We start from the raw sequence: 25,946 nt of genomic DNA, 5'->3' as shown, positions 1-25,946 counted from the left end.
TAATAATAAAAATACATGTTAATTATATTGCGCTTTTCCTGGCTTTCCTGCATTGTAGCTATCCAATGTCTAATAACACTTACCAAGAAATCAAGAAATAAGATATTGCATCAGTGTGTGTGTTTGATTTCCACGGTGCACGGTGTGTGGACTCTAATTGACCGAGTGACTGAGAGGCTGTTATTTGGCGGGTTAGGACCTGCTGTGTGAATCACTCAGGGCGGCCTAATCATGCATTGTGAGGAATGCTAAACTTCACCCCCTCGGTCAGGGCAGAGGTGGGAAATAGTGGAGTACAAATACTTTGTTACTTTACTCCACTACTACGACTTTTTACTTTGACTTCTTACATTTTGAACACAAATACCTGTACTTTCTACTTCTTACATGTTGAACACAAATACCTGTACTTTCTACTTCTTACATGTTGAACACAAATACCTGTACTTTCTACTTCTTCATGTTGAACCCAAATACCTGTACTTTCTACTTCTTACATGTTGAACTCAAATACCTGTACTTTCTACTTCTTACATGTTGAACCCAAATACCTGTACTTTCTACTTCTTACATGTTGAATACAAATACCTGTACTTTCTACTTCTCACATGTTGAACTCAAATACCTGTACTTTCTACTTCTTACATGTTTAACCCAAATTCCTGTACTTTCTACTTCTTACATGTTTAACACAAATACCTGTACTTTCTACTTCTCTCATTTCCGAAACAGCTGGTTCCTTTAGTTTGAATGTGTGTTTGGTGCGTGATCATTATTCTTTAGAGTCATCGCGTGCCTATTGATTGGAACACGATCCGTGTATCCATCACTTCCTGGTCTTCTCTAAAGAAGAGGGACCAATGGAAACGTTGTCATGTTGCCGTTGGTCGGCATGGAAACATTCATTAGCTAACAATGACATTAGTGTTCTATTAATATAAAGGGAGGTCAGGTACTCTTTAAAACAGCTGGGAGTTATGGGTACTTTTTACTGAAGGACACTTCAAAGCCTCTTTACTTTGACTTGAGTAAAGAAGTTTAGTCAGTACTTCTACTTTTAACAGAGTATTTTTAAACACGAGTATCTGTACTTCTAGTTGAGTAAAGGATGTGTGTACTTTTGCCATCTCTGGAAACACTCCCCCTGAACCTCGGCTCCATCACACACATTGTGAGGATCCTTGCTTTACTCACAGCTCTGTTTACACGGTGCTTGACTAAGTTATCAGTGCTGCTGAGGAGTTAAAGTTGTGGAGCATTCAGGCGCTGTCACATGGCAGGGTTCGATTTCCGCTCAGACCACCCATGTTGGAGTAATCCTTTGGGTTTCATCTGACCATCATGAAGTCCTCCAGACACAATACTGTAGAACCGTGGTTGGTACTGTTAAATGTAATACTTTTTATGTCTTAAAGGGGCGCTATTATGCTTATGTTAGGTTCATATGAGTGTTCAGTGCCTCGCCTGGGACGTCTCCATGCTTTAATGTTCAGAAAGCTCTTTATTGTTCTCATACATGAGCTGCAGAACCTCTTTTCACCCCTCTGTCTGAAACCAGAGCACAGTCTGCTCTGATTGGTTAGCTGGCCAGCTCTGTTGTGATTGGTAAACCGCTTAGAGATGTCCCGCCTCTTAGCCTATCACTTACAATGTGTTGGAGCACAAGTGTTACATAGTGATGTCACTATATACCTAAAGCACCAAAAGATACAGAACGTATTCTGCAGAATAATATACTTTGGATTATTGGATTATACTTTTGAATACATTGCTTTGTTCATGAAAAATGTTCTTTTACTTGTTATACTACATATATCAATAAAGTTTATTCTAGACTGTTATAATGTATTCAAAATATATAATTTATTTTAATATGTGTTTAGCTAATCTGAGCACATTGAGTGTTAACAATTACATGTACTATACATATAAGCATTTTGTGTACGGCAGCTTCTGCACGGACAATTTCCCTCTGGATTAATAAAGTAAAGTCAAACAAAGGGATAGTTTATCTTATTCGAAGCTGTTTTGGCCTTTCTTCTTTAAACTAAAATTTGTTTGTGTTTACGCATAAAACCTGTTCTATTAGAGGGGAATGTCACTAAGCTGTAGGTATTTATATATACAGTCTATGGCACATGTGTCAAACTCAAGGTCCGGGGGCCAAATCGGGCTCGTGGTGGATTTAATTTCGGCCCGCAGGATAATTTCTAATTTCTAATCTGGCCCGCCGGTATATTGCACGCACACCTTCACTCCATCCTGAGGGTCTCCTCCGCTCAGAGCCTGACCCCAAACATTGATGAACTTGCACCCAAGATGAGATGCCAAGTATCTGAACTAGCATCACAGAGCAGCAACCTGAGTTTACATGTTTCCTTCTGCGCTTTCTCTCACGACAACAGGGCAGGTTTGGTTTTCTCTTAGAGGGAAATTGTTTTTTTGAAGCTGTTGTTGGCCTGTGGGGAAATGTACTCATAAGAAATGACTCAGAAAAGCTGCAGATAGAGCCATAAGAAATGAATGCAACTGATTATTTAATGTTTAATGTTGTTTTATAGGCAATAGTTTAAGCTTTGTTAGTTCCACGTTTAATATGTGCAATAAGTTCATTTCAATACGTTCTGCAATAAACATTGAACCAGTCCGGCCCTCGACTAGCACCCATTTTATTATTTTGGCCCCCTGTGTGTTTGAGTTTGACCCCCCAGGTCTATGGTATCAACATGAAACTAACTACATTTCCTTTGGTAAGCTTTTCATTGGCTCAAACCCAGAGAGCAGCTCGTTTGTTAAACTATTCAGCATGCATGCAGCGCCCTCTGCCGGCAGCAGGAAGGAGTGACACAGCTGCGCAGTCATCAACAACCAGAAGGGTTTTACTCAAGAACGATACAGTAATCTACAATATTGAGGTATTTTGCATCAGTATTTCCATTTCCTGCGACTCTTTACTTCCTCTTACTTTATCTCAGAGCCAAGTGTACCTTTAACAACACTTCATCCATCTGACACCTTACGTTACTTTTCATATAAAATGTTATTTAATTTTTTTTAAAGACGTTATTGAAGATTGAAGCAATGGTTTGAATGTGTGTGTCCTGTTGGCCTTCTCACTATATTTAAAGAACTCTCTTTCTATCTCATAGCCGAATTCAAATGAGTCTTTAAGGGCTTACCTTACCTTACCTTACCTCACCTTCCCTTCCCTTACCTTACCTTACCTTACCTTACCTCTTCACCTCTCACTTCTTTAGACATGTGGCACCATCATTCATTCATCCGTGCAGATTTCACAGAGCGGTCCTGATATCAGCGGGTCCCCCTCATCCTGCCTGTGTTTTCATAACCTCCAGGACTCTGTGTATAACGCTGCAGGTCAGTAATGACAAAACAAACACACCACTACGGATCAGTCCACCGGTAAACACATAATGTGCACATCTGTTGCTGACGTGAGCGTGTGTAATTATATGAACTTGCATCAGTATGTTTTTTAAGACAGCTGACGTACTGTTTCCGGTGACTACTATAACCCTCTGATACTTTTACTTTTCTATGTGCTTTGTTTGCGTAAGAAGCTTGCAAGAATATACAATACATCATGGTTTAGTTCTTTTAACCGACATATTGTCTTGTTTGACCTGCAGCTACTTTATTCAACTTTAAATTAGGTGTTTATTTGAATTCATTGTTCTTAAAAAAATTGGGAACGAAAGACTTTCATATCGAGGTGTTATGAGATGTTTCTGACCTCAGTGACTTGTATTCAACGTTTCAGATCAGATTCAACTTTATTGTCATTAAATAGTACATTAAATAGTACAGGTGCTAGTAATACTATTTTAGAATTGTATTCAAGTTCAGTGACTTGCATTTGACTCTAGACTTGCATTTGACCTCATAGATTTGTATTTGACATCAGTGACTTGCATTTTTGACTTTATCTACTTGTATTTTACTTTTAGTCTCAAAGTGCAGGATAGAATAACTCATCTCCCTTCTCTCACTTGTGATATTATTAGAATATCACATCTAATTTAAGAGTGCAGATGACAGCCTTAGTCTTTTATAGTCAATATCAGACAGTGCATTTAGAATCCAACTTCCGTGTGTGTGTGTGTGTGTGTGTGGTGTGTGTGTGTGTGTGTGTGTGTGTGTGTGTGTGTGTGTGTGTGTGTGTGTGTGTGTGTGTGTGTGTGTGTGTGTGTGTGTGTGTGTGTGTGTGTGCGTGTGCGTGTGTGTGTGTGTGTGTGTGTGTGTGTGTGTGTGTGTGTGTGTGTGTGGACTAGCATTACTATACTTGTGGGGACCTAAATCTGTTTACACAGTCACGTGTGGGGACTCGCCTCCCTCATGGGGACAAATGGAGGTCCCCATGAGGGGGATCATTAATTTTAGGGTGAAGACTTGGTTAGGGTTAGGCATGTGTTGGTTATGGTTAAGGTTAGGATAAGTCTCTAGGAAATGCATGTAAGTCAATGTAATGTCCCCTGAAGTGATGTATGCATGGTATATGTGCGTGTGCAGGTGCGTGCGTGCGTGTGTGTGTGTGTGTGTGTGTGTGTGTGTGTGTGTGTGTGTGTGTGTGTGTGTGTGTGTGTGTGTGTGTGTGTGTGTGTGTGTGTGTGTGTGTGTGTGTGTGTGTGTGTGTGTGTGTGTGTGTGTGTGTCTGACTCTGCAGCAGTGTGTCCTCATGTGACCCTGACACGTGCTTTTCATGTTGGGTTGCTGCAGCCACGATATGCCATTCCCCTGCAGTGACGTCACTTGTATTTGCAAAATAATGGTATCCTCCCGTGCTTAGTATTAATTCACACCTGTGATTACTCACATGAGAGGCTTTAGCAGTCCGACTCCGGTCACAGGCTATTTACGTCCTAGAAATCTTATTAAGAGACTGCAGCAGTGTGTGTATAGAGGGTGGAGGTGAGTGTGTGTGAGTGTGTGTGAGTGAGTGTGTGTGAGCTACGAGAAGCTGTGAAAGTCGCACTGCAGCGCGGTTTAAAGTCGCCTGTCTGTCTGTCTCCCTCGCCTGTCTGCTGTTCCCCCGGTACCGAGTTGGGTCGAACTGCCGTTTTTTGTCCGGAAGACGTTCAGTAAAACGAGAACCGAACACCGGAGGGACCATGCTGACTATCCTGACTTCCATGTATCTGGTGGTGAGGGCGGTGTCCTGGGAGGTGAGTTCAAATCTGTTAAATTAAACATGTTCACATTCAATTCAATGGCTTCAGTCATTGTCACATGCACAGCAGCTACAGTGTAGAGATGGCAATGACAATATTACGTCCGAAGCTCCTTCAACAATGCAACATACATATAAGACATAACAAAACAATAACAACAATAAATAGTGCAGGAAGAAACAGAGTAGATATAAAATATTGGACCAATATGCAAGTAATGCATGTATACTATATACATGTCATTTACGTTATTACAACAGCAGATGGTGAAGATAAAGTGAGAATAGACACACACACAAAATTACGTATGCAAACGTTGTTAATAGTAAAATAATACAATAAGTATAAAAATAATAAAAAAATAGCAGATAAGTACACCATGGTAAAAAGAATTGGTATATTTGTGATCATATCGAATAAGAATTAAAGAGGTAACTGGATGCCAATTGTAAATAAACTGAGAGAGGAAGAAATACAAACATTAGGACAGATACAACCCATTTTGTCTCCCGGTGAGTATTAACATGTCAGCGTTATTAATCTTTATTAATGTTTATTTATCATATTGGTGACTTAACGGGCAGTGGCGGTTCTAGAACATTTGTATTGAGGGGGCCATTTATTCATGAGAGGGGCCCAACGACTGCAGACCAGAAAAAAGACAGTGTTCAGGGTTTTAATCATTTTTAATTCAGTATAAAGTCACCAAAAATCATAAAATCCAATTATTGGTTTTTGTGTCAGAACTTGTCTCGATAACTTAATTAAAGCGTCATCAAACCACATGATTAAAAACTGAATCATTCTTGTAACTTTGTCTCAATAAAGCACAGTTTTTGATACGCTATCACAAATAGTATAGTTTCTTCTTTCAGAGGGGGGTCCAAGTTGCACCCCTACCCAGAACCGCCATGATAACGAGGAACAAACAGAACCCGGTGTTTTGTACCGCTCCCTTTAGACCTCAGGCGTGAACATGGCGGCAGGAAACCCAGCACTACCTTCGTGTGTGAGTTAACCCGCAGGTCGTGTGTCTCTGACCCCGTCAATATTAATTCAGTGAGTCGTCTTCACCTGGACGTTTCGGCAAAGTGCCACCTCGAAGCCAGGCAGCGTGAACAGCATCACATCCGGTCCATGCCTTCAAAATAAAAGCACTTTTTTAACAGGTCTGATAAGTTCAAGATGAAGTCTTCATTTATTCATGTTACTATTTTAGGGAAACAGATAGTCAAAATGGGTTAGTTGGAGAAATGCAACAGAGGTCAAACAATTGCACTTAAGTGGCGTACAACAGTTTGACTATAAATTAATTGAATCATAGAAGTATAGTATTTTTTAAATGCACAAGTTGGGTCAGTGTCGTAATCATCAACTCATGTCCTGCTCTTTACAGCACTGATAAGATTCTTGTCTATTATGAGAAATCAATTTGGAATTATGACATTAGTTAATTACTGCAAAAGGGACCTCATTTACAAAAAGAATGTACATCCTTTCATATAGAAATAAACATTTTATTTATTTATCCAGAACTAAATTGCCGTTTGAAAAATATAGCATAGGAACACTTTCATTTAAGATACAAAGTACAATCCTATTAATACAATAGAAAATAAATACATAGTGATTATTGTGAGTAAATGAGATTACCAATGTTAATATGTTAATAAGTAAATCCTGTTTTCACACCCTTAAATGGGTCTAAAGTTAACCATCCTTGTTTGCGCTTTTATTTTGAAAGCCTAATACCTACTCTTCCGGGATGTGCCTCCTGTTCTCCCGCTGCAGATTATCAGCACCACGGTCAGCTCCTGTCAGCGTCACAGACCAGCAGACTGTTTTAACTTCAGTCAGCTTTATGGAAACAAAGCAAACGGAACTCAGATCCAAGATGGCTGCCGTGCCCTTGACACAGAGCCTGACTGTAATTTAAAACCCTTTCATTGCTGAAACGTACACTCTCTCTCTGAAAGAACATCCCCCACATCCACGTCCTTCACTTTCACTCTGAGCTCTTTAGGGTTGTAGTTTATTGACAAAAGCATATAGGTCGTAAACATTTGAGTCATGATAGCTCAAATTGAACCATGGGCATCAATCTGGCAAGGCTTTCTGCAAGATGTAAAACCCAACTGCAGGACGTCGGGGGAGATGGAAGTGAGGACAAGCTGTTCCACACCAATAAAACATCACTGGATGCTAGAGCATTAGGGTTTTCTCTAATTGGAGGTAAGGAACCCAAAGTCGGTAAAAAAAAAAAAACCTAGTCAAGAATTACAGATGTCCACGTACATCCGGCAATGTTGCAAATGTATCATTGGGCAGTCAGAGTTGTATACCTACGATCCACTGTTCCTTGGTAGCATTCCCACATAGTTATACCCTCCAGTTTATACAAATATTACTAAATTACATTTCACTTACGATTTATTTATAATCTTTTCTCTGTTAGCTTGCCGTCAGACGTCTCCAGAAAAAGTTATTTTACTTTTGATACCTTTACTTAGGGTTTGCAGGAGTCTTACCGGTGTGTCAGTGTTTTTTCTTAGTAAAGGATGAGAGTGCTCCGGTGACTCTGGTGAACTCTCGGCTCTATAAACGTCAGCCGATCAGACGGCTCAGGGTTTCCTGCTGTGAGGCAACAGATAACTGTCTGATCACCAACTGAACCCGCTGACTGCCTGTAGTCTGGGCAGTGAACCTGATCTCCAGTGACCTTTGACCTCTGATCCCGGTAGCCCAGAAACATCCACAGACCCCACTGTGAGATCTGTGTGACAACAGGAGGATCTGGTGGAAGCTGCGGTGGAAGCTGGGGTGGAAGCTGGGGTGGAAGCTGGGTGGAAGCTGGGGTGGAAGCTGGGGTGGAAGCTGGGGTGGAAGCTGGGTGGAAGCTGGGGTGGAAGCTGGGTGGAAGCTGGGTGGAAGCTGGGGTGGTGGTGGGGTGGAAGCTGTGGAAGCTGAGGTGGAAGCTGGGGTGGAAGCTGGGTGGAAGCTGGGGTGGAAGCTGGGGTGGAAGCTGGGGTGGAAGCTGGGGTGGAAGCTGGGGTGGAAGCTGGGTGGAAGCTGGGGTGGAAGCTGGGGTGGAAGCTGGGGTGGAAGATGGGGTGGAAGCTGTGGAAGCTGAGGTGGAAGCTGGGGTGGAAGCTGGGTGGAAGCTGGGGTGGAAGCTGGGGTGGAAGCTGGGGTGGAAGCTGGGGTGGAAGCTGGGTGGAAGCTGGGGTGGAAACTGGGGTGGAAACTGGGGTGGAAGCTGGGGTGGAAGCTGGGTGGAAGCTGGGTAGAAGCTGGGTGGAAGCTGGGTGGAAGCTGGGGCGGAAGCTGGGTGGAAGCTGGGGTGGAAGCTGGGGTGGAAGCTGGGGTGGAAGCTGGGTGGAAGCTGGGTAGAAGCTGGGTGGAAGCTGGGTGGAAGCTGGGGTGGAAGCTGGGTGGAAGCTGGAGTGGAAGCTGGGGTGGTGGTGGGGTGGAAGCTGGGTGGAAGCTGGGGTGGTGGTGGGGTGGAAGCTGGGGTGGAAGCTGGGTGGAAGCTGGGGTGGTGGTGGGGTGGAAGCTGGGTGGAAGCTGGGGTGGTGGTGGGGTGGAAGCTGGGTGGAAGCTGGGGTGGTGGTGGTGGGGCAGGAAGCAGCAGCGACGTGGAAGTAGCTGCAGCAAGCAATGCATAGAGATATCTGGCAGGTTAAATAGAGCGGCTTGTTAGGGAGACTCTGTTTGGTTGGATGTAGAGTGGCAAGGGGGCGTTATGTATGAATGCAGCATAAGTGCTCGAGTTGATTGCCTGAACTAACTCGCAGGCTTCACCCCATTGAGGACTCTTAATTGAAAAGTGTCAAAGTGATGAACCTAGTCTCTAGCGACTGTTCATTGGGAGTTTTGTCGCTACAATACTGCTATGTTATATATATGTATCTCCCTACTTGATGGTCTTTGTCAATGTCTTCTCCGACCTGCATCAGTCATCTTAATGCACGAGCGCCACATCCATCTGTTATATTTAGATTTTGATTCATTTCGCAGAAGAAAGATTCAAATGTAAAGATATTTTGTCTAAGAGTTATCTGAATTAGACGCAACACGTGCAAATGATGTGTAGCATTGAAGATAAACTCCTCTGCATGTCATAAAAAAATAACAATTCCTACAAAAATAACAAAATAACAAGGACTCTATAAAATAAATGTTATTGCGGTAACCCTTTACAGTTTATATGGGGACCTTTTGTTTGTTAGAAGTTTGCAAAGATCTGTCACAAACAAATGTTGTTTATTTGTTTGTCCGTATACAATTTTTTAGCTGGAACATCTCGACAGCACCACAATATATCATTCAAAACAGTATTTGACACAAGCCTTTTTCAAATGTCGGATTTAAATTGTTGTTGTAAACGTTGTTTTGCAAAAGCAAAAATCGAAAGCATAAGTGGAAGTTCTTGAAAGGGTTACGGTAATTTTTCCGTGTTTCCAGGGGTATTTATGGTGTGTTCACACATATAAATATTAACCTGTCTTTGTTATAAAGTATTTAGTATCTTTAAATAATTTGAAGTTCATGAAACATTGACTTAAAGACAGAAAAAAGGCAGATTTCACTCTCAAAATAGTGTGTTTTCACGAAAAGTGGTGCAGTTCCGCTGCCGGCCACCAGGCGTCACCAAACTGCCTCCTGAGTCTCAGTAAAAAAAAAGACTTTTTTCAGAAAATCCTCTTCCGTATATGGATTAGGGGGCGCGGTGCAAACAGCGCAGTGCATCATGGGAAACTGTGTTCTTTTTGTGCAGTTGGCTCGCTTGTTAAGCCTGTATCAGAATCATAAAAAACTACAAATCCCAAGTGAGTTTGGAGAAACCGTTTCACCGCCTGACTTTACAATACAAGCGCAGAGGTGACCCTTCCGTGCAGTCCAACTCTGAGCCGGGAGAACAGGCACATCACACAGAAGCATCTTCACCGCTTAGCTAAAATGGTAAGAAGCATCATTAGCTGCTTTAATGTATGTTTCTAAAGGTGTATTCATGTAACAGGAGTCCTTTTATCATGTTTAAAGGTGTGCTAAATGATGCATTGAGAGTTGACATTGAGGAAGGGGTTGCAGCGTCAGAATGAAATCTCACTTTCTGCTATTTTCTGGACGCTTTGCATGTTCTGAATGAATGTTTAAATGTTATACGCAGTTGCATCACTCACGTTAAAGGTGGTTTCTCAGACTATGCAAGGTTAGCTTCTGCAGTCCTGAGTTGTGTTTCCGTTGGTTTAACACTTGCTGGTGTGCTGTACATTAATGCATCTGCCTCCATTTTAGTCAGCAGGCAGTGGCGTGGCGTCACGTCATCATCGGCCTTTGTTTTAGTCAGTCGCGATAACCAATCATGACAGGAGGTTCATCAGTTTGAAACTAGCTTCACACAAAAATCGCAATTTAGATTTCTTGATTGTTCGATGAGTTGCAGCAGGTTCAAATATGATGCCTGACTTAAATTCAACCACCCTTCAATTCGGCTTGCATTATTTATAGTACTTGAATTTGGCTGCATCCAGTATTTGGCACAGTTAAGTGTGATTAATCTTTAAAAATGTGTTGTTGTTGTTGTGCTGCTGGATGGTTGTGATGCATGCCGAATTCAAGAGGGATATCAGTTGCTTCAGATAAAGTCTAAAATTAAACTGAATGTCCTCTCCTCCTGTACCAGTATGCAAGGTCATTTTACATTGCACGTATTTCTTAATGGACTTTGGTGCCAAGTCCTCTTTGTACAAAAGGGCCGAGGAGAATGAAGGCCTTGTGAAGCAGCAGTGAGGTTTCCATCCGTTAAATACAGGCTCTTTTAACTTCAGACCAACAATGCATGTTACTGCCGCCTCGTTTCCTTCCTATCTAGGTCAATGACACATTTTTTAAATCCATGTTTCCCCCTCCAGGCCGAACCAATCCGTGTTGTGGTGACTGGCGCTGCTGGTCAGATCGCCTACTCCCTGCTGTACAGCATCGCAAAGGGAGATGTGTTCGGGAAGGATCAGGTAAGATTACATAACCTGCAGCAGAGCCCCTGTTCCCCCTGAAAGCTGCACAGACTGTGTGGAGCATGTTACATAATGTCCTTCTCATCATGAATAAAACAGGGTTTAATGTGGAGTAGCCATCTGCTTAGCTGAGACCTTAATAGTGAAATATCTTACTTAAATAATACTATTTGAATATTTTCAGAAATGTACATTTTTACACCAGCACAGCTTTATTGTACTTTTCCGTCACATCGAATAAGCTGATTGGCCCAGAGGAGGCACCTCGATAAGGATCAGACTTGGCTAGTGATATGAAACTTTGTACTATTTTGTAATATTTATCAGCAGCTCCTGAGTTTTTTTTATCTCTACCAGCGTTTGCATCATCCTCAGAAATCCTGAAATGTTCCCGAAGTGTCTTATGGATGTGATGCAAGCCGAATTCAAAAGTACCCTATAGTATATAGAAAAGCTATTTTATTTAGTGACATGTTGTATCTGATCAAGGTCAAGCTACCATTCAACGTTTTTTTTAATGGAGTTAAATTCTCTGTTCCTCTGAGCAGTGCTTTTAACGTAAGAACTCTGTTCATGTTGCAGGATTTATACGCTTGTATTTATCTAATTCAGGACATGTATTAGCATTCATAACAAAAGAATACTACGCTTAACTTCTCTATAGATTAAAAGGTTATTTAAGAAATAAATAAGATGGCAAATGAAGCATCAGAAACTCATTTTTGATCTGTAAAAGTTGCCTTACAATTACAAAGAAATGCATTACTGATAAAACATTTTTTTTTTAAAGGGAAGAAAACATTTGGGAATCTTCATTATTGCCTTTTATGTCTGCCAGTAAATGCTGAGTCACCATGATGCGAGTTTCCCCCAAAATGAACATTTTAGAATTACGTTTTTCTGATGAGTCATGGTTGTTTCCAAAATCCACATTTCCTTCCCAGGTCATGCTTTGTGGATTTTAGGGTGATGTTTGTTGTTGTTGTTGTTTCTCAGCCCATCACCCTGATCCTGCTGGACATCCCCCCCCATGCTGCCCGTGCTGGAGGGAGTCGTCATGGAGCTGCAGGACTGCGCCCCTCCCACTGCTGAGGGGTGAGAACACACTCTGCACACACACTAATCTGACCTTTAAGGTATAAATGAAATGCATTTAGTTTCTCCAAAGCTTTGGACTGCTCCACAAGGTTTATTCAAAGTAAGATAATAATCTTTTACACTAAAGGAGAGGCAACTATTCACCTTCCTAGCATGTGCTTGTACCTGGAATAATGCAACAATGGGGCTGCATTTCTGGAGATGTACTCAAATGTAGCTGTCGTCAAAAGTGATAAAATGTTCTGTAAATATTTGGTGGTTATTTTTTACAAGTAAATTAAGAACAATCCTGACAAAACAACTGTTTGTGAGGTCTGAAAGGGATTCAGCTATGAATGTAATCCTAGTTAAATTAGATAATAAATCATTGTAAAGCAGTTACGTTATGCATCTCCCTTATCATTTCAGCCAACAAAAAGAAGTGGACTTGAATGCAGAATAATTAAATGTCATTTTAATTTGGATTTAATTAATCTGGTGAGATTTAAGATTGTCAGGAATAAACTTTAACTAATATTCAGATTTAAGGAAAAGTACATTTTCTATTGAATTTTACTCACGCATTATTTGCTTGCATTCAATTCACTTTTGAGCTGAGGGATGTCGTGTCTGTTTCTATACAGCCGCTAACGGAGACGACCCCGCGGCAGCAACAGTCGTGAGGATATTCGTATGTACTGATATTAATAAGTCATTAAAAAACAAAGGGTTTGGATAAGGTGCGTCTTACAACATGCGTCAGTTATTTCAGTTCTCTGTGAAGCACACTCGAGGATTGCAAACCTCCTATGAGGAAGGAAACTGCACAACGAAAGACTTTTTGTAATAGTTCCTGTAATCTTAGTAACGATTGTGAGAGCTAGATTTAGTTCATCGCTCAGAGAAGAACACGATGTTAACTCATATTCTCCGCTTTAAGGACTAATATTCTCCGCTTTAAGGAGTCTGATGACGACCACATGTCCTCTGCATCTGGACCACATTTTAATGCAGAGCACGCTGTGTGTAAATGTGTCCTTCAAAACCTCCGCACTGCTGCTGTGTGGAGGAGGAAGGAGGGGCTAAACCCAGGCCTCTGATTGGCCGGTGGTTAAGACACCACAGTAGCCAATCAGATCAGTGGTGGGGGACAGCAATGAGGGGAAGTGAACCCTGACTGAAGTCCACTCTGATAGCAGTTTAACTTCTAATGGCAGAAGAAAACACATCCTATCAGGAATCCGACGAGTCGGCAGGAGGGAAGTTGAGGAAAACTGAGATTTTAAACTTTTCTGAGACAAAGGACGACTGATAAAAGGGAAATCTTCCCAAAGTACATAAAGTCGAGTCAGTAATTGAAGAAATTGTAAAAACCTCAGAGTGAAGGCCATTGTAAAACAACACGGAGATTAGTGACGTAGACGGATGTTTTTGTACCTTATCAGTACCAATACTTCACCTTATCGTTATCAATACGTTTCTACAGTCGCCACCCGTCCCTGTACACAGCAAGACAGATATCCATGAGCTCAAGAGGTTGAGAATGGGATGCCATAAATATGCATATAATGTGTGTTGGAGAGTAAAATAATTGTAAGATATAAGAAATTCTCCTTTTTTTGTTTTTATTCAAGGATTAAGTTGAAGAGCGTAATTCCAAAATACTAGATTCGTTCTTCCCAAAAAATATTAACTGCATTCAATACCGCTATTTATACATCTGATCAAGAAGATGACGCACAGCTTGATCGGCAAACTACTTTGATTTGAGTTCAGTTAATATTCTATAGCAACTATTAATTAACATTAAACAGACAATTCAGTTCCAGTGAATTCTACTTTAAAAGCAATCATCTCTCAGAGGGGCGTGGCCAGCAGCAGCTCATTAGCATTTAAAGCTACACACACAGAATCAGCACTTTTGAAACAGAGGGGATTATGGGTAATGCTGCAATGATCTGTTTGGTGTTTCAGCCAATCAGAGACAGGCTCTGGATATATCCGAGACCTGTGATATATTGATGAACGGTAAAATAGGGGACCTTTTTTAAAAGTGGATACACAATGACGATATGCTATCATGAAGCTATGAGAAGCGAAGTATAAGCACATACAAATAAGACAGTAGTTTGTACTGAATATATGTACAAAGAAAAAACTAAAAAAAGAATTTATTTAACTTTTTAATGTACTTATGGAACATTATGACATTGTTAAATATAAGTATATAAAAAAAACATGTCATGCTAGCGCTACATGCTAATACCAGAGTTTCTGTATTTTTACTTATTTTTCTAGGACTGTAGATTTGAACACATTTGCACTTATTAATAACAATACTTGTAATCCTAATAATAAGCATTGTTTCTAACGAAGATAAACTCATCCCCTGCTGTTTTTCTCCTCCCCCTCAGAGGTGATCCCCACTGACAAGGTGGAGGTCGGCTTCAAGGACATCGACGCCGCCATCTTGGTTGGCTCCATGCCGAGGAAGGAGGGGATGGAGAGGAAGGACCTGCTGAAGGCCAACGTGGCCATCTTCAAGACTCAGGGCTCCGCTCTGGACAAGTACGCCAAGAAGACCGTCAAGGTGCCGCTTCAATCCGACAGTTCAGCCGTTCCCAACCTGTGGTTTTCAAATGATTTGCAAAACATTATGATTTGTGTGGAAACATTTTCATCATTAAGATTTTTTTATATTGGAACCTCCTTTCCCTTCTCTTTCTCGATCCTCCTTAGCAACGGTCAGTACAGTCCTTGACAGCGGTCTGTTCTACTGGATTAACAACGTGTCACATGTTCTGAATTGACCAATCAGTGCTTCATTTAGCCTCCTTATTGTCTATGGTTGAATGTGGGCCACGAAAATATTTTTAGATTCTTAAGTGGGCCCTGAGTTCTATTTATATATATATCTATATATCTGCTCTATTTTTATTATATTTAATGTCATGTATTTATAGACCGAGGTGTCCCACAGGCTCAGGGAAATGAAAGTGCTTATCCAGCGTCTTTCCTCTAACAAAGCTGACTGTTTCTCTGCGGTCACGTTAACTCTTAAAGCAGCTTCATGTTTCTACAGAGACGTTACATTACTGTTCTGGTTTTGCACCTGCTGCAATAGCAAGCGTATGAAATCGTACATCACACGGACTTGGTATCGGAGATCAGGCCGCTCTCTATCCGATCAAAATGAAGCGAACATTAATGTTTTAAATATACTTTGGCTAATGTCTAGATCATGCGTGTCTTTCACTACAGACCATCCTGGGACATGAGGATCACATGAAGAGCCAGTCACATGGTTTCCATTGCGTGTCCCATATGGTCTACTCTCAATGACCTGCTCCTCAGAATCCCCCAAAAGTCAAATAAAGATTCTGCATTACGTCATGTCAAAATAATGCACCTAAACAAACGGCTAACTCACAACAAGCTGTTTCCCTGGCCTGAAAAGGACATTTATTCAAGTCATTAGTTATTTATCATATGCTGTACATGTCCCGTATCTTCTAGCATTCTGACTTCTGCAAATAAAACGGTTTAATCCAGTCGAGAAAACTTGTGTGCGGCCCATTTCACAGATGGAAATACGATGCGTTAATGTTAGCATGCATTAAGCCTATTTCTCAACACCAGATATCTTTTCTCTGACCGCTTCCTTAAATGTTCTCCAGCTACAACAATTGAACATTTACAAGAGGCTGAATTTGACCCGCGAGCCTGGAGTCCGACACACGTGCTCTAAATCAGGGGTGGGGAACCTTTTTCCTCTCGGGCCATTTCAATGTTTTCAACATCCTCCGAGGGCCGTACAAATTATTGACCTCTGCTTAAAAATACTAAAATCACAGCCCACTCATTTCACCTTTCTTTCATGTTGTGCAAATAAAAAGAAACCTCTTAATCCAGATATCTTACCTTGACTCGCGCACTTGTGCATACATGCACGGTTGTGGCATGACCACCAAAACGGAAAGATATGGACACAAGATGTGTGCAAATGTATTTAGTTTCCTATCCATGTGAACATTATTTAAGTGGGGGGGACCTAACCTCCTCTAGGGGGGTCCGGGGGCATGCTCCCCCGGGAAGATTTGTTTTTAAATGTTCTTTAAATCTGGTGCACTTTGAGAGCAACATTAGATCTATGGATACATCTCTCAACACCCATATGAAACATAACTGTAAGCAGATTTTCTTTTTCTTTATGGATATTTGACAAATCACTCCCCTTTCAAACTGTATTCTTCTTTATTAATAACTGTCATATAGTATTTTATACCTGTTTACTTTATTCTCTTGTTTTTTTATAACTATAATGATCATATAAAGATGTGCCTTTACCTCACTGGTTGTAGAAAAAGCTTCTTATATTCGTTAGCATAGCTAGCTAACCAGATGCTAATAACAACACAGTTATTGACTGTATGATCAGATGACAGATGAACAGATCGCCACTGGGCTTTCAACTAAGACACAGCCACGCAGAAACTGCAGCATGTGTACGGCTCCTTATGGCTACTGACATTTTTGGAAGTGCCGGAGGGGAGCTGCGTTCTGGTGCTCCCCGAACTACACTCCTGTCAGACGAGACATATACCACGTGATGCCACGTTAGGCTTGTGTTGTGTTCAAGGACCCTGACCTTGGCCAGGAAAAACAGGCACTCACTTGTTTAATTATTTTGCGGTCTAGATTTCTTTAATTTTTTTCTTTTTTGCGTATGTTTTATAAATTACCTCGAGGGCCACACCAAATGGTCTCGCGGGCCGTATACGGCCCGGGGACCGGAGGTTCCCCACCCCTGCTCTAAATGATGTTCTGGTTGCAGTGCACGTGTGGAACGGGTTAAAGTGAATCCAAAGCATTCAGTTAGGCAGGAGGGCCTCTAATGATTTAAAGTCCACCACGAGTCCAGCGTCAGTGTGACGAAAGAGGCTTCTCCTGAGGTCAGAGGTCACATGTGGAGAAGAGAAAACGGCCTGATGTTGAAACTGTGAGGACTTTAACATCAGAGGAAACTGACTTTGTTTGTTTATTGAGAAACTTGGCGTTATTTGTCTCGTCTTGTCTAAAATGGCCAAATTTTCAAATACAAATGTATGCAGTCAGATATAATTTCCCCCTCTATAGTTTACTTTTAAAATAGTAAAGATGGCTTGCATCAATTTGGATACTCCTCTAATTTGTATTGTACGCCAAACTCTTTTTCTCTAACTAACTTCCCTTCTTTATGATCATTCCCCTATCTGACTCTTTGGTAGTTAAATGACTACATGTGTTGACATTTATTGTTGCATGTCAGTAGAAATCATCACAATCAGTAATTTAGAGAAATATCTAGAAATAAAGAAAACCCTGTTCTGAAGTCTTTGATATGTTTCAGGTCTTGGTTGTTGGAAACCCAGCGAACACCAACTGTCTGATCGCCTCCAAATCTGCTCCGTCCATCCCCAAAGAGAACTTCTCCTGCCTGACCCGCCTGGACCACAACAGAGCCAGCTCCCAGGTACACACACACACACACACACACACACACACACACACACACACACACACACACACACAGGTGCAGTTTAAGGTCGTATTGCTAGCTTTTGTCGCTACCTTTTTAAAACGAATGCGACATAACGGCTCAAGTCCGTAGGTTCGCCTCGTTGATTTGGCTTGAATCCAAAATATTCCCACACCGGAGATGTGGAATTCGGTTTTGCAACCAATTCCATTTAACTTCAAATTCCCCTCGAGTAAGTCACACGTTGTCTCCTGCTTGTCTATATTAATCATTTGGCTGCTGCGCGCGGAGCGTCCTGACCTGGCTGTGTGTTAGCCCCGCCCCTCACAGCGCGCCGGGCTAACATTCTGGTCACATCCTTATATAAACCAACACGCATGTAAACGGCAATTTATCGAGCTCAGATGAGTTATCGAGTCCATTTTTATTTATCGTACGATAAGTCAATGTATTGATTATCGCGACAGGCTTACACACACACACACACACACACACACACATAACCTTACCCTCACTAACATTAACCCTTAAGCGAACATGTTGCCCTCCAGCTGATTGAATATCTGTACACGCTGAATTATATGAATAAAAAAACTGTAACAAATGGAAAATATGAGAAGGGGAGAAGTTAAGTAAAGTTTTATAAAAAAGTATCAGACATTAGTTTATTAGGTTTTTTGTACATTTAAGGAATGATGGTACAATAAACATGGTAGATGGAAGAACATAAACAATTTATGCAAAAGTCAAGAATCAAACAGAAAATAGGAATTTTCCAAAACAGTCAAATATATCTATAAAAAAGGAGCTTTACAGAGTTTTTAAATAAAGGAATTACTGTTTATCTAAATCAATATTTATTTTCCATTTCTGATCCCCAAGTGACGATTAAAGGACGTTTTATCTACAGACGCATTGTTGGCGATCACAGTATGTCTAACAGAATAACTGATGTTGTGTCTGTGTCTGTCCTGCAGGTGGCGATGCGCTGCGGAGTTTCCGCGGACAAAGTGAAGAACGTGATCATCTGGGGGAACCACTCGTCCTCTCAGTACCCCGACGTGCACCACGCCAAGGTCACCGTCAAGGGAGTAGAGAAGGACGCCTACGACGCCGTGAAGGACGAGGCCTGGCTCCGAGGAGACTTCATCTCCGTGAGTCACACGTTATTCTAAAATGCTTTATTCCTCCATAACTTATTATGCCCACTCTGTTAAATAATCCAAATGGCATCACCTCAGTGCGATCAAGCCTTTAAAGCCAGGAGAAGGCAACGCTAATGATGTTACACTGTCCCAAATGTTAGATGATGTCTAGTGATATCTCATATCACAATTTCAAATGAATAACTATACATGTTGCTTAGCTTCACTTCTTACATTCTTAGTGTAAGAGTGCGGTGGTGGCGAAGTCGATAGGGACTTGGCTTGGCAACTGGAAGGTCACCAGTTCAAGTCCCGGCAAGACCAAGTGCTACTGAGGTGTCCCTGAGCAAGGCACCGTTCCCCACACTGCTCCCCGGGCGCTGTTCAAAATGGCAGCCCATTTCCCCACGAGGGATTAATAAAGTACATCAAAATATAAAATAAATTCAAATGTATGCCTTCATTTGACCACAAAAACTTTTTTATTCTAGCTATTACATCTTCAGGTTTTGTAGTTTCTTTCCTAACCTCTTCTTTCCTAACCTCCTCTCCTCCTCCTTCAGACGGTGCAGCTGCGCGGCGCCGCCGTCATCAAAGCCCGTAAACTGTCCAGCGCCATGTCCGCGGCCAAGGCCATCTGCGACCACATGAGGGACATCTGGTTCGGCACCAAGGACGTGAGTCAAGCACCATTTCTGACATGTCTTACACCATGTAGTCTGTCTTCTGGCTTTTTACTCTAATTCAAAAACAACAACATATTATTATCACAGATGGCCTTTTTTTATTGTATTATTTTTTAAATAAAGATGGCCATTTCATTCAGATTTTTTCCACGCAAACGATGACATGTATTCTTTGAATTGAGTGCTGGGTGGATTTGTACTATGACGGGACGTAAAAAGTAGTCGCTAAAATAACTATATTGCTTTATTCTTAAGTTGCAAAATAAATCAGGAATATTGCTAAATGTATTCGAATGTTTGAGCATTAAAACATTTATAAAGATTTCCTATTAACAGTTCCAAATTCAGATTTCCTTTGTGGTGGTTTTGTCCAACAGGCACCACGGTATCTGATATGTATGATATATTTGTTGTTGTTGTTGTTGACATGTTAATTCAGACTGCTTCTTGTTTACAGGGTGAGTTCATCTCCATGGGTGTGTACGCCGGTGGAAACTCCTACGGCATCCCAGAGGATCTCATCTACTCCTTCCCCATCGAGATCAAGGTGAGTGTCCAAGTCCATGGAGATTATAACTGTTGCTTCTTTATTCTCACTCATCTGGTAAATGTAATTAAATGATCTTGACGACTAAGGTTCTGTAGAACACTGGTTCTCAAACTTTTTTCAATAACGTACCCCCTTTGAAAAAAGAATTCAGCCAATACCCCCTGATCAGCGCAAACACAATTTGTTAGGGAAGAAATGCCTACATAGGGAGGTCCAGTACAGCGCTGCACCATCGTGTCTGATTTATTAAAACAACAGTAACTGAGAAACACTTAAATGCTACATTTCAAATGTTTACAATCATCACTAAATTCATGGCAAACCAATTTTAACATCATGCAATAACACTGAGACGACATTAGCTGCATTGAACTGATCTGTTTAATAAGTTGTACTTACAATTTAGTGAGTATAAAATAATAATAATATAAACCCCACACTGCTCAAACTTCGTTACTTTTCCTAAAAATGTTTTTTTTTTTTCATTAACATAAAATAAATCTCGCGTACCCCCTGCAGTACTCCAACGTACCCCTAGGTGTCCGCGTACCTCCATTTGAGAACCACTGCTCTAGAATACCATATGTAAGCAGGGAAACTCTGCAGCGCCACAATACTTAACAACAACATTGCAAATATATTAATAGTGTGTCTCCTAAGATTTGGATTTTGTCCAAATTGGGATTTAAAAAACATTTTGATTAATTGCTCGCCCCTTGAATCTCCACCTGCACACATTGAATCAAAGCATGCGTGGAAATGTACAAAAGACATTTGAAGCGTTCGAGTTATTCACCCTGTAGCAGCTGAAGAGTCTAAGAGTTCGAAGATGACTTTTTCCATTTAAAATGTTCATTAATGGGATATTTGTTTTGGGGAGAAGTGAGAGAATCAATATGATGACCGCTACATTTAGAGCCTATCAAAATGGATAAGATGGAACTTTATCGAAGAAGACATTGTACAAAACAAATTAAAAAGATTAGAACTAAACAAGAAAGTAGAAATATACATGTTGAATGTACAAAGCAAGTTATTATATATACATAAGTATGTGAGGGATGGAATATTAAACTGAACATTACAATGTACAGTGACACAATAAAAAAGCTTGATGCATCGTATTATACAAGCAGCGGAAAAGTCTCATTAAAAGATCAATTGATGGGATATTTTCAGGGTGAGATTGTCCATTATTTCTTAATATATTACGAGGAAGAAGTGAGAGAACAATTTGATGACGGCCACAGTTGAAGGCTATTAAAATGGACAGAAACAAAATGGCTTGACGTCCGACCTTTCCTTCTGTCGCCCTGACAGAATAAGACCTGGAAGATGGTGGGCGGACTCCCCATCAACGACTTCTCCCGCGCCAAGATGGACGCCACAGCGGCTGAGCTGGTGGAGGAGAGAGACACCGCGATGGACTTCCTGTCCCAGTGACTGACTCCCCCTGCTGGCCAACTGCAGCAACTTCACCTAGACCCCCAGAAGAGTTGCTGCTCGAAGCTCTGAAGAAGAAGAAGAGGAAGCTCTCCACTCGTATTAACCATCCCAGCTGCCCTGTGTGTGTTTGACAGTGTGTGTGTGTGTGTGTGTGCGCGTGTGTCACTTGGCCACTTCTTCTCCAGGTTTTCAGAATAAACTTATTTAACAACCACAACCTGGCCGTCTGCACCGAGAGAACGTCTGTGTTGGTAGATGATAACGCACACTAGCTGTCCAGAAACTAACGGATCATGTTGTCACAAATAAAATCACAAAGAAACTGACCCAACAAAAACATGTGTATGCTTCTTTCATGCTCAGAAGTCTCAGAGTGGTGCAGTCCTTAAACACGGAGATGAGTTGGCATTTTGGCACTTCCTGTTTCCCCCAAAGTTGCTGTTTTGTTTTTTTTAATGGTAAGATTCCTAAAATAGGGTCTTTGGTTAGCACAGCCTTAAAGGTCCTACATCATACTGTTTTTCATCAATATATCACAGGTCTCAGATATATCAGCTCATTTTCAGACAGGTTTTTATAGAAATGGATCAGGACAAAAAGAGAATTTTTTTTCCCTGAAACTTTCAGAGTCTCTTTACACAAAAAAGAAAATACATAATAGGTGACCTTTTTAAAGAGATTGACATGTCAGTCTCCAGCTTTTATTTTAATGTTAAAGACGGGTGTTCAACACGGAGGGGTTTCTTCGAAATTGGAGCAGTTGCTCTTTTACTGCCATACCTTTTTGTAAGACCACCAGGTCCTGCAGTACATAGCTTTCGCCACATGAGGGCAGCATCGATCCAAACTGCACATCAATAGAAACCTTTTTTTAATTATTGATTTATTTTTTAAGCTATCTCTAAGGTCTGGGTTTTCAGAACATGTATATTCTCTCCCTATCTGGGATTATGACAATAACATATTAATTAAAAAGGACAATTAAAATGTAGGAATGTTATTTAATATTGCTGTACACTTCAGTGCAAGCAGGTGCGAACCGAATACGTTTTATTAAAGTAGTGTACAGTTAAATCAGTTAAGTTAATACAAATGGTGGAATAACTGAGTTAAAATGGGATGCAATTAAATATAAAAAACAACAAAATAACACTGACTTTAAAATGAGAAATAGTATATTAAAAGATATTTAAAAACATGTAATTAAGTCTTCATTTTATTGAAGGGAAATTATTAAGTAAAAATAGACCATGGAGAGGCGGGACTTGTTTGCGAGTTCCTCTGATTGACGGCCCTTTTCGACCAATCAGCTGTCTTGTTTTTAATACTCACGCGCGTCACGTCACTTGCGTCAGGCGGTGTGTGTCCTGGGCTGGCTGTCAGTTAGAGAAGCTAACGGCAGCAGGAAGATAAACATTGACTTTTAACCTTTTAATTACACTTTGTATCTCTAAACCCGAGTCCTCCGGGTCTGAGCAGTACTCTGGGAGATAGTGTGTCTCTGGCCGAGGTTGTCCGTGTGTTCCTCGGCTTTGTTTTTGAGGATTTCCCGGTGCTTTGACAGGTGGGTAACGTTAATATCTTCGAGACGGACCAGTTGCTGCAAGAAAAGTGTCAGAAACGGGTGTGGTCTGCAGATTTAAGGGAAATACTAAATTAACATTCACAGCTTCTTAAACATTATGTGAACTGCTGCTGTGGCATGCTTCTGCCGTGTGTGTGTGTGTGTGTGTGTGTGTGTGTGTGTGTGTGTGTGTGTGTGTGTGTGTGTGTGTGTGTGTGTGTGTGGACACATCTAAGACATAAGGTACAGAGGTCAAAACACATATAAACACATATATATTAATACCAGGTTTACACCACCTTTGTAGACTGCAGTGGTTGCAAAGTTAATACAAAGTAATGTATTAAATGTTAATGCAATATAAATGAGTTATAAATACATATTTGTATGGATGTAAATAGGTAAGGTTAAAGTGACAATATAAGAAGATTCATGTTTATTTAGAGAAGTACATTATATATTCCTTATACGGTCTACAATGTGATAATTTAAAGTGAAATAAAAAAACAGTGAACTCAAAACTCTTTCTGTTGATACATTAAAAGAGCATTGTATGTACACCTACAAGACTTTAAACACATTTTAAAAGACTACCAAACAAGTATTGAGTTGACCTTTTACACACCTGGTTTACATGTCAGGGAAAGAGGTCACCTCACTTATTGACATCAACAACACACACAACAACGTGTACGTGCACAGATAACACAAACTGTGGAAACAATCTATAACAACTGAGAAAATCTCACATTTCTTTCATTCATAAATATAAGTACACAGATGGTTAGTGAGAATTAACACATATTGGACTTGTTAGCCCTAAGACATGCGTTCGTGTTGTCAAGTGCGAGACTAGAGCATGGATTGAATGTGTATCATTCATGAGCTGCTGTTATCGTCATGTGAACATTCACTTTCGGAGTTTCAAGGCACGTTTTTAAGATGTTTCAAAATATTTTTACTGATAACAAAGATACACACACACACACACACACACACACACACACACACACACACACACACACACACTGCAGAGCAGAACAGCATGTGAACAAATCAAAATATGTTTTTATGAGTTTGTTAAAGTCAGGTAAACTTTACACAAATATATTTGACTATAATATGTGTTTTAGTATTTAGTATTTCTTTGGAGGGGATTTTAGGGAAGCTTATTTTATTAAGATGATTAATTTAATTGCATTTATTTTAGCGCTTCTCCTGGGGCTCAACGCGGTGTACATTACATATTACATATTATACATGTAATACATCCATACTGTGGACATACCCACGGCAGGCTGAAAGTCGAAGTTAGTCGACAAAAGTTCCCTTTTCTATAATGGTGACGTTTCAATTACTTAGAAGTATAAACAATATAATTTCTCAGTTTTGGAGCTGATATAAAAACCACATATCTTTTTTAAATACCTGACATTAAGAAAGAAAAAACACATTTATTCATTCAACAACATTTCTATACGTTCTGAAAGTTATCATTTATTAAGTTTGCAGATAAAATAAAATCATATTTGAGGTCCTTAACCCAAACTGTTAGATGAGGGAAACTCACGGGAGGGATGTTCCCTTTATGAGCTAAGCCTTCTGCCTTCAAACGTTTACAACGTGTCTCATTAATACTGCATTTATTAAACATTAAATATCACATTTTCCATCAGTCCAATAATTGATTCAAGATTCAAAGATGTATTGTCATGTCGTAACTAAGTGTAGTTATGCAATGAATGAACAACTCAGGTCACAGGTTTCTCAACAATGCAATTACAAGACGTACATATTAATAAAAAATGAAATAAAATAGTCTGAACAAATATGAACGGTGCATATTCAGATGTATTGACCATCAGCTCTTATTGTTTTCAAACTCGCCTATATTTAAAGCCCACAGGGGGGTTGACTACACACACACACACACACACACACACACACACACACACACACACACACACACACACACACACACACACACACACACACACACACACACCATGTATACATCACTTCAGGGGACATTACATTGACTTACATGCATTTCCTGGAGACTTATCCTAACCTTAACCATAACCAACACATGCCTAACCATAACCAAGTCTTCACCCTAAAATTAATGATCCCCCTCATGGGGACCTCCATTTTGTCCCCATAAGGGAAGCGAGTCCCCACACGTGACTATGTAAACAGATTTAGGTCCCACAAGTATAGTAATGCTAGAACACACACACACACACACACACACACACATTGTCTGTTGTCTGTTTTGATTGGTGTGTGTGTGTGTGTGTGTGTGTGTGTGTGTGTGTGTGTGTGTGTGTGTGTGTGTGTGTGTGTGTGTGTGTGTGTGTGTGTGTGTGTGTGTGTGTGTGTGTGTGTGTGTGTGTGTGTGTGTGTGTGTGTGTGTGTGTGTGTGTGTGTGTGTGTGTGTGTGTGTGTGTGTGTGTGTGTGTGTGTGTGTGTGTGTGTGTGTGGGCAGGCCTGGTGTTTAGTCGGGGGTCGGGGCTTCACATCTGAGAGCTTTTCCTCTGGCTGAGGAAGAGGAGGACGTCTGTTGTTCTCCGGCAGCTGCTTTCTCGTTGGGACCTTTCTTCCCTTTCTATCAAACGCATGGACTCTGTGTGAATCTGCTCCGAAACGCTGCTGGCTCTCCTCAGATCGTATCTTTACTGAGTCTGCCTTTAAAAGGACTCTGGTGGTCCAATGTCTCTCACGGTAGAGGGTGAGTTGATCTGCAGGCTGTTG

At 40.8% G+C, this 25,946-nt stretch overlaps 1 protein-coding gene across 1 annotated transcript; it reads left to right on the top strand.

Moving 5' to 3' along the window:
• The first annotated feature begins 4,949 nt into the window (after window positions 1-4,949).
• On the top strand, window positions 4,950-21,954 carry LOC117441550 (malate dehydrogenase, cytoplasmic-like). Its single transcript, XM_034077618.2, is given in 11 exon segments — window positions 4,950-5,183; window positions 11,105-11,203; window positions 12,203-12,229; window positions 12,231-12,284; window positions 12,286-12,301; window positions 14,698-14,873; window positions 17,673-17,795; window positions 18,779-18,955; window positions 19,510-19,623; window positions 20,090-20,179; window positions 21,503-21,954. Coding segments are annotated over 11 exon segments (1,053 nt in total). The 5' UTR covers window positions 4,950-5,129; the 3' UTR covers window positions 21,626-21,954.
• Window positions 21,955-25,946: the final 3,992 nt, after the last annotated feature.

Source organism: Pseudochaenichthys georgianus, unplaced genomic scaffold (assembly GCF_902827115.2).
Source record: "Pseudochaenichthys georgianus unplaced genomic scaffold, fPseGeo1.2 scaffold_1781_arrow_ctg1, whole genome shotgun sequence".
Taxonomy (NCBI): domain Eukaryota; kingdom Metazoa; phylum Chordata; class Actinopteri; order Perciformes; family Channichthyidae; genus Pseudochaenichthys; species Pseudochaenichthys georgianus.
Note: the sequence above shows the minus strand (reverse complement) of the source record. Positions and strands in the feature narration are given on the sequence as shown.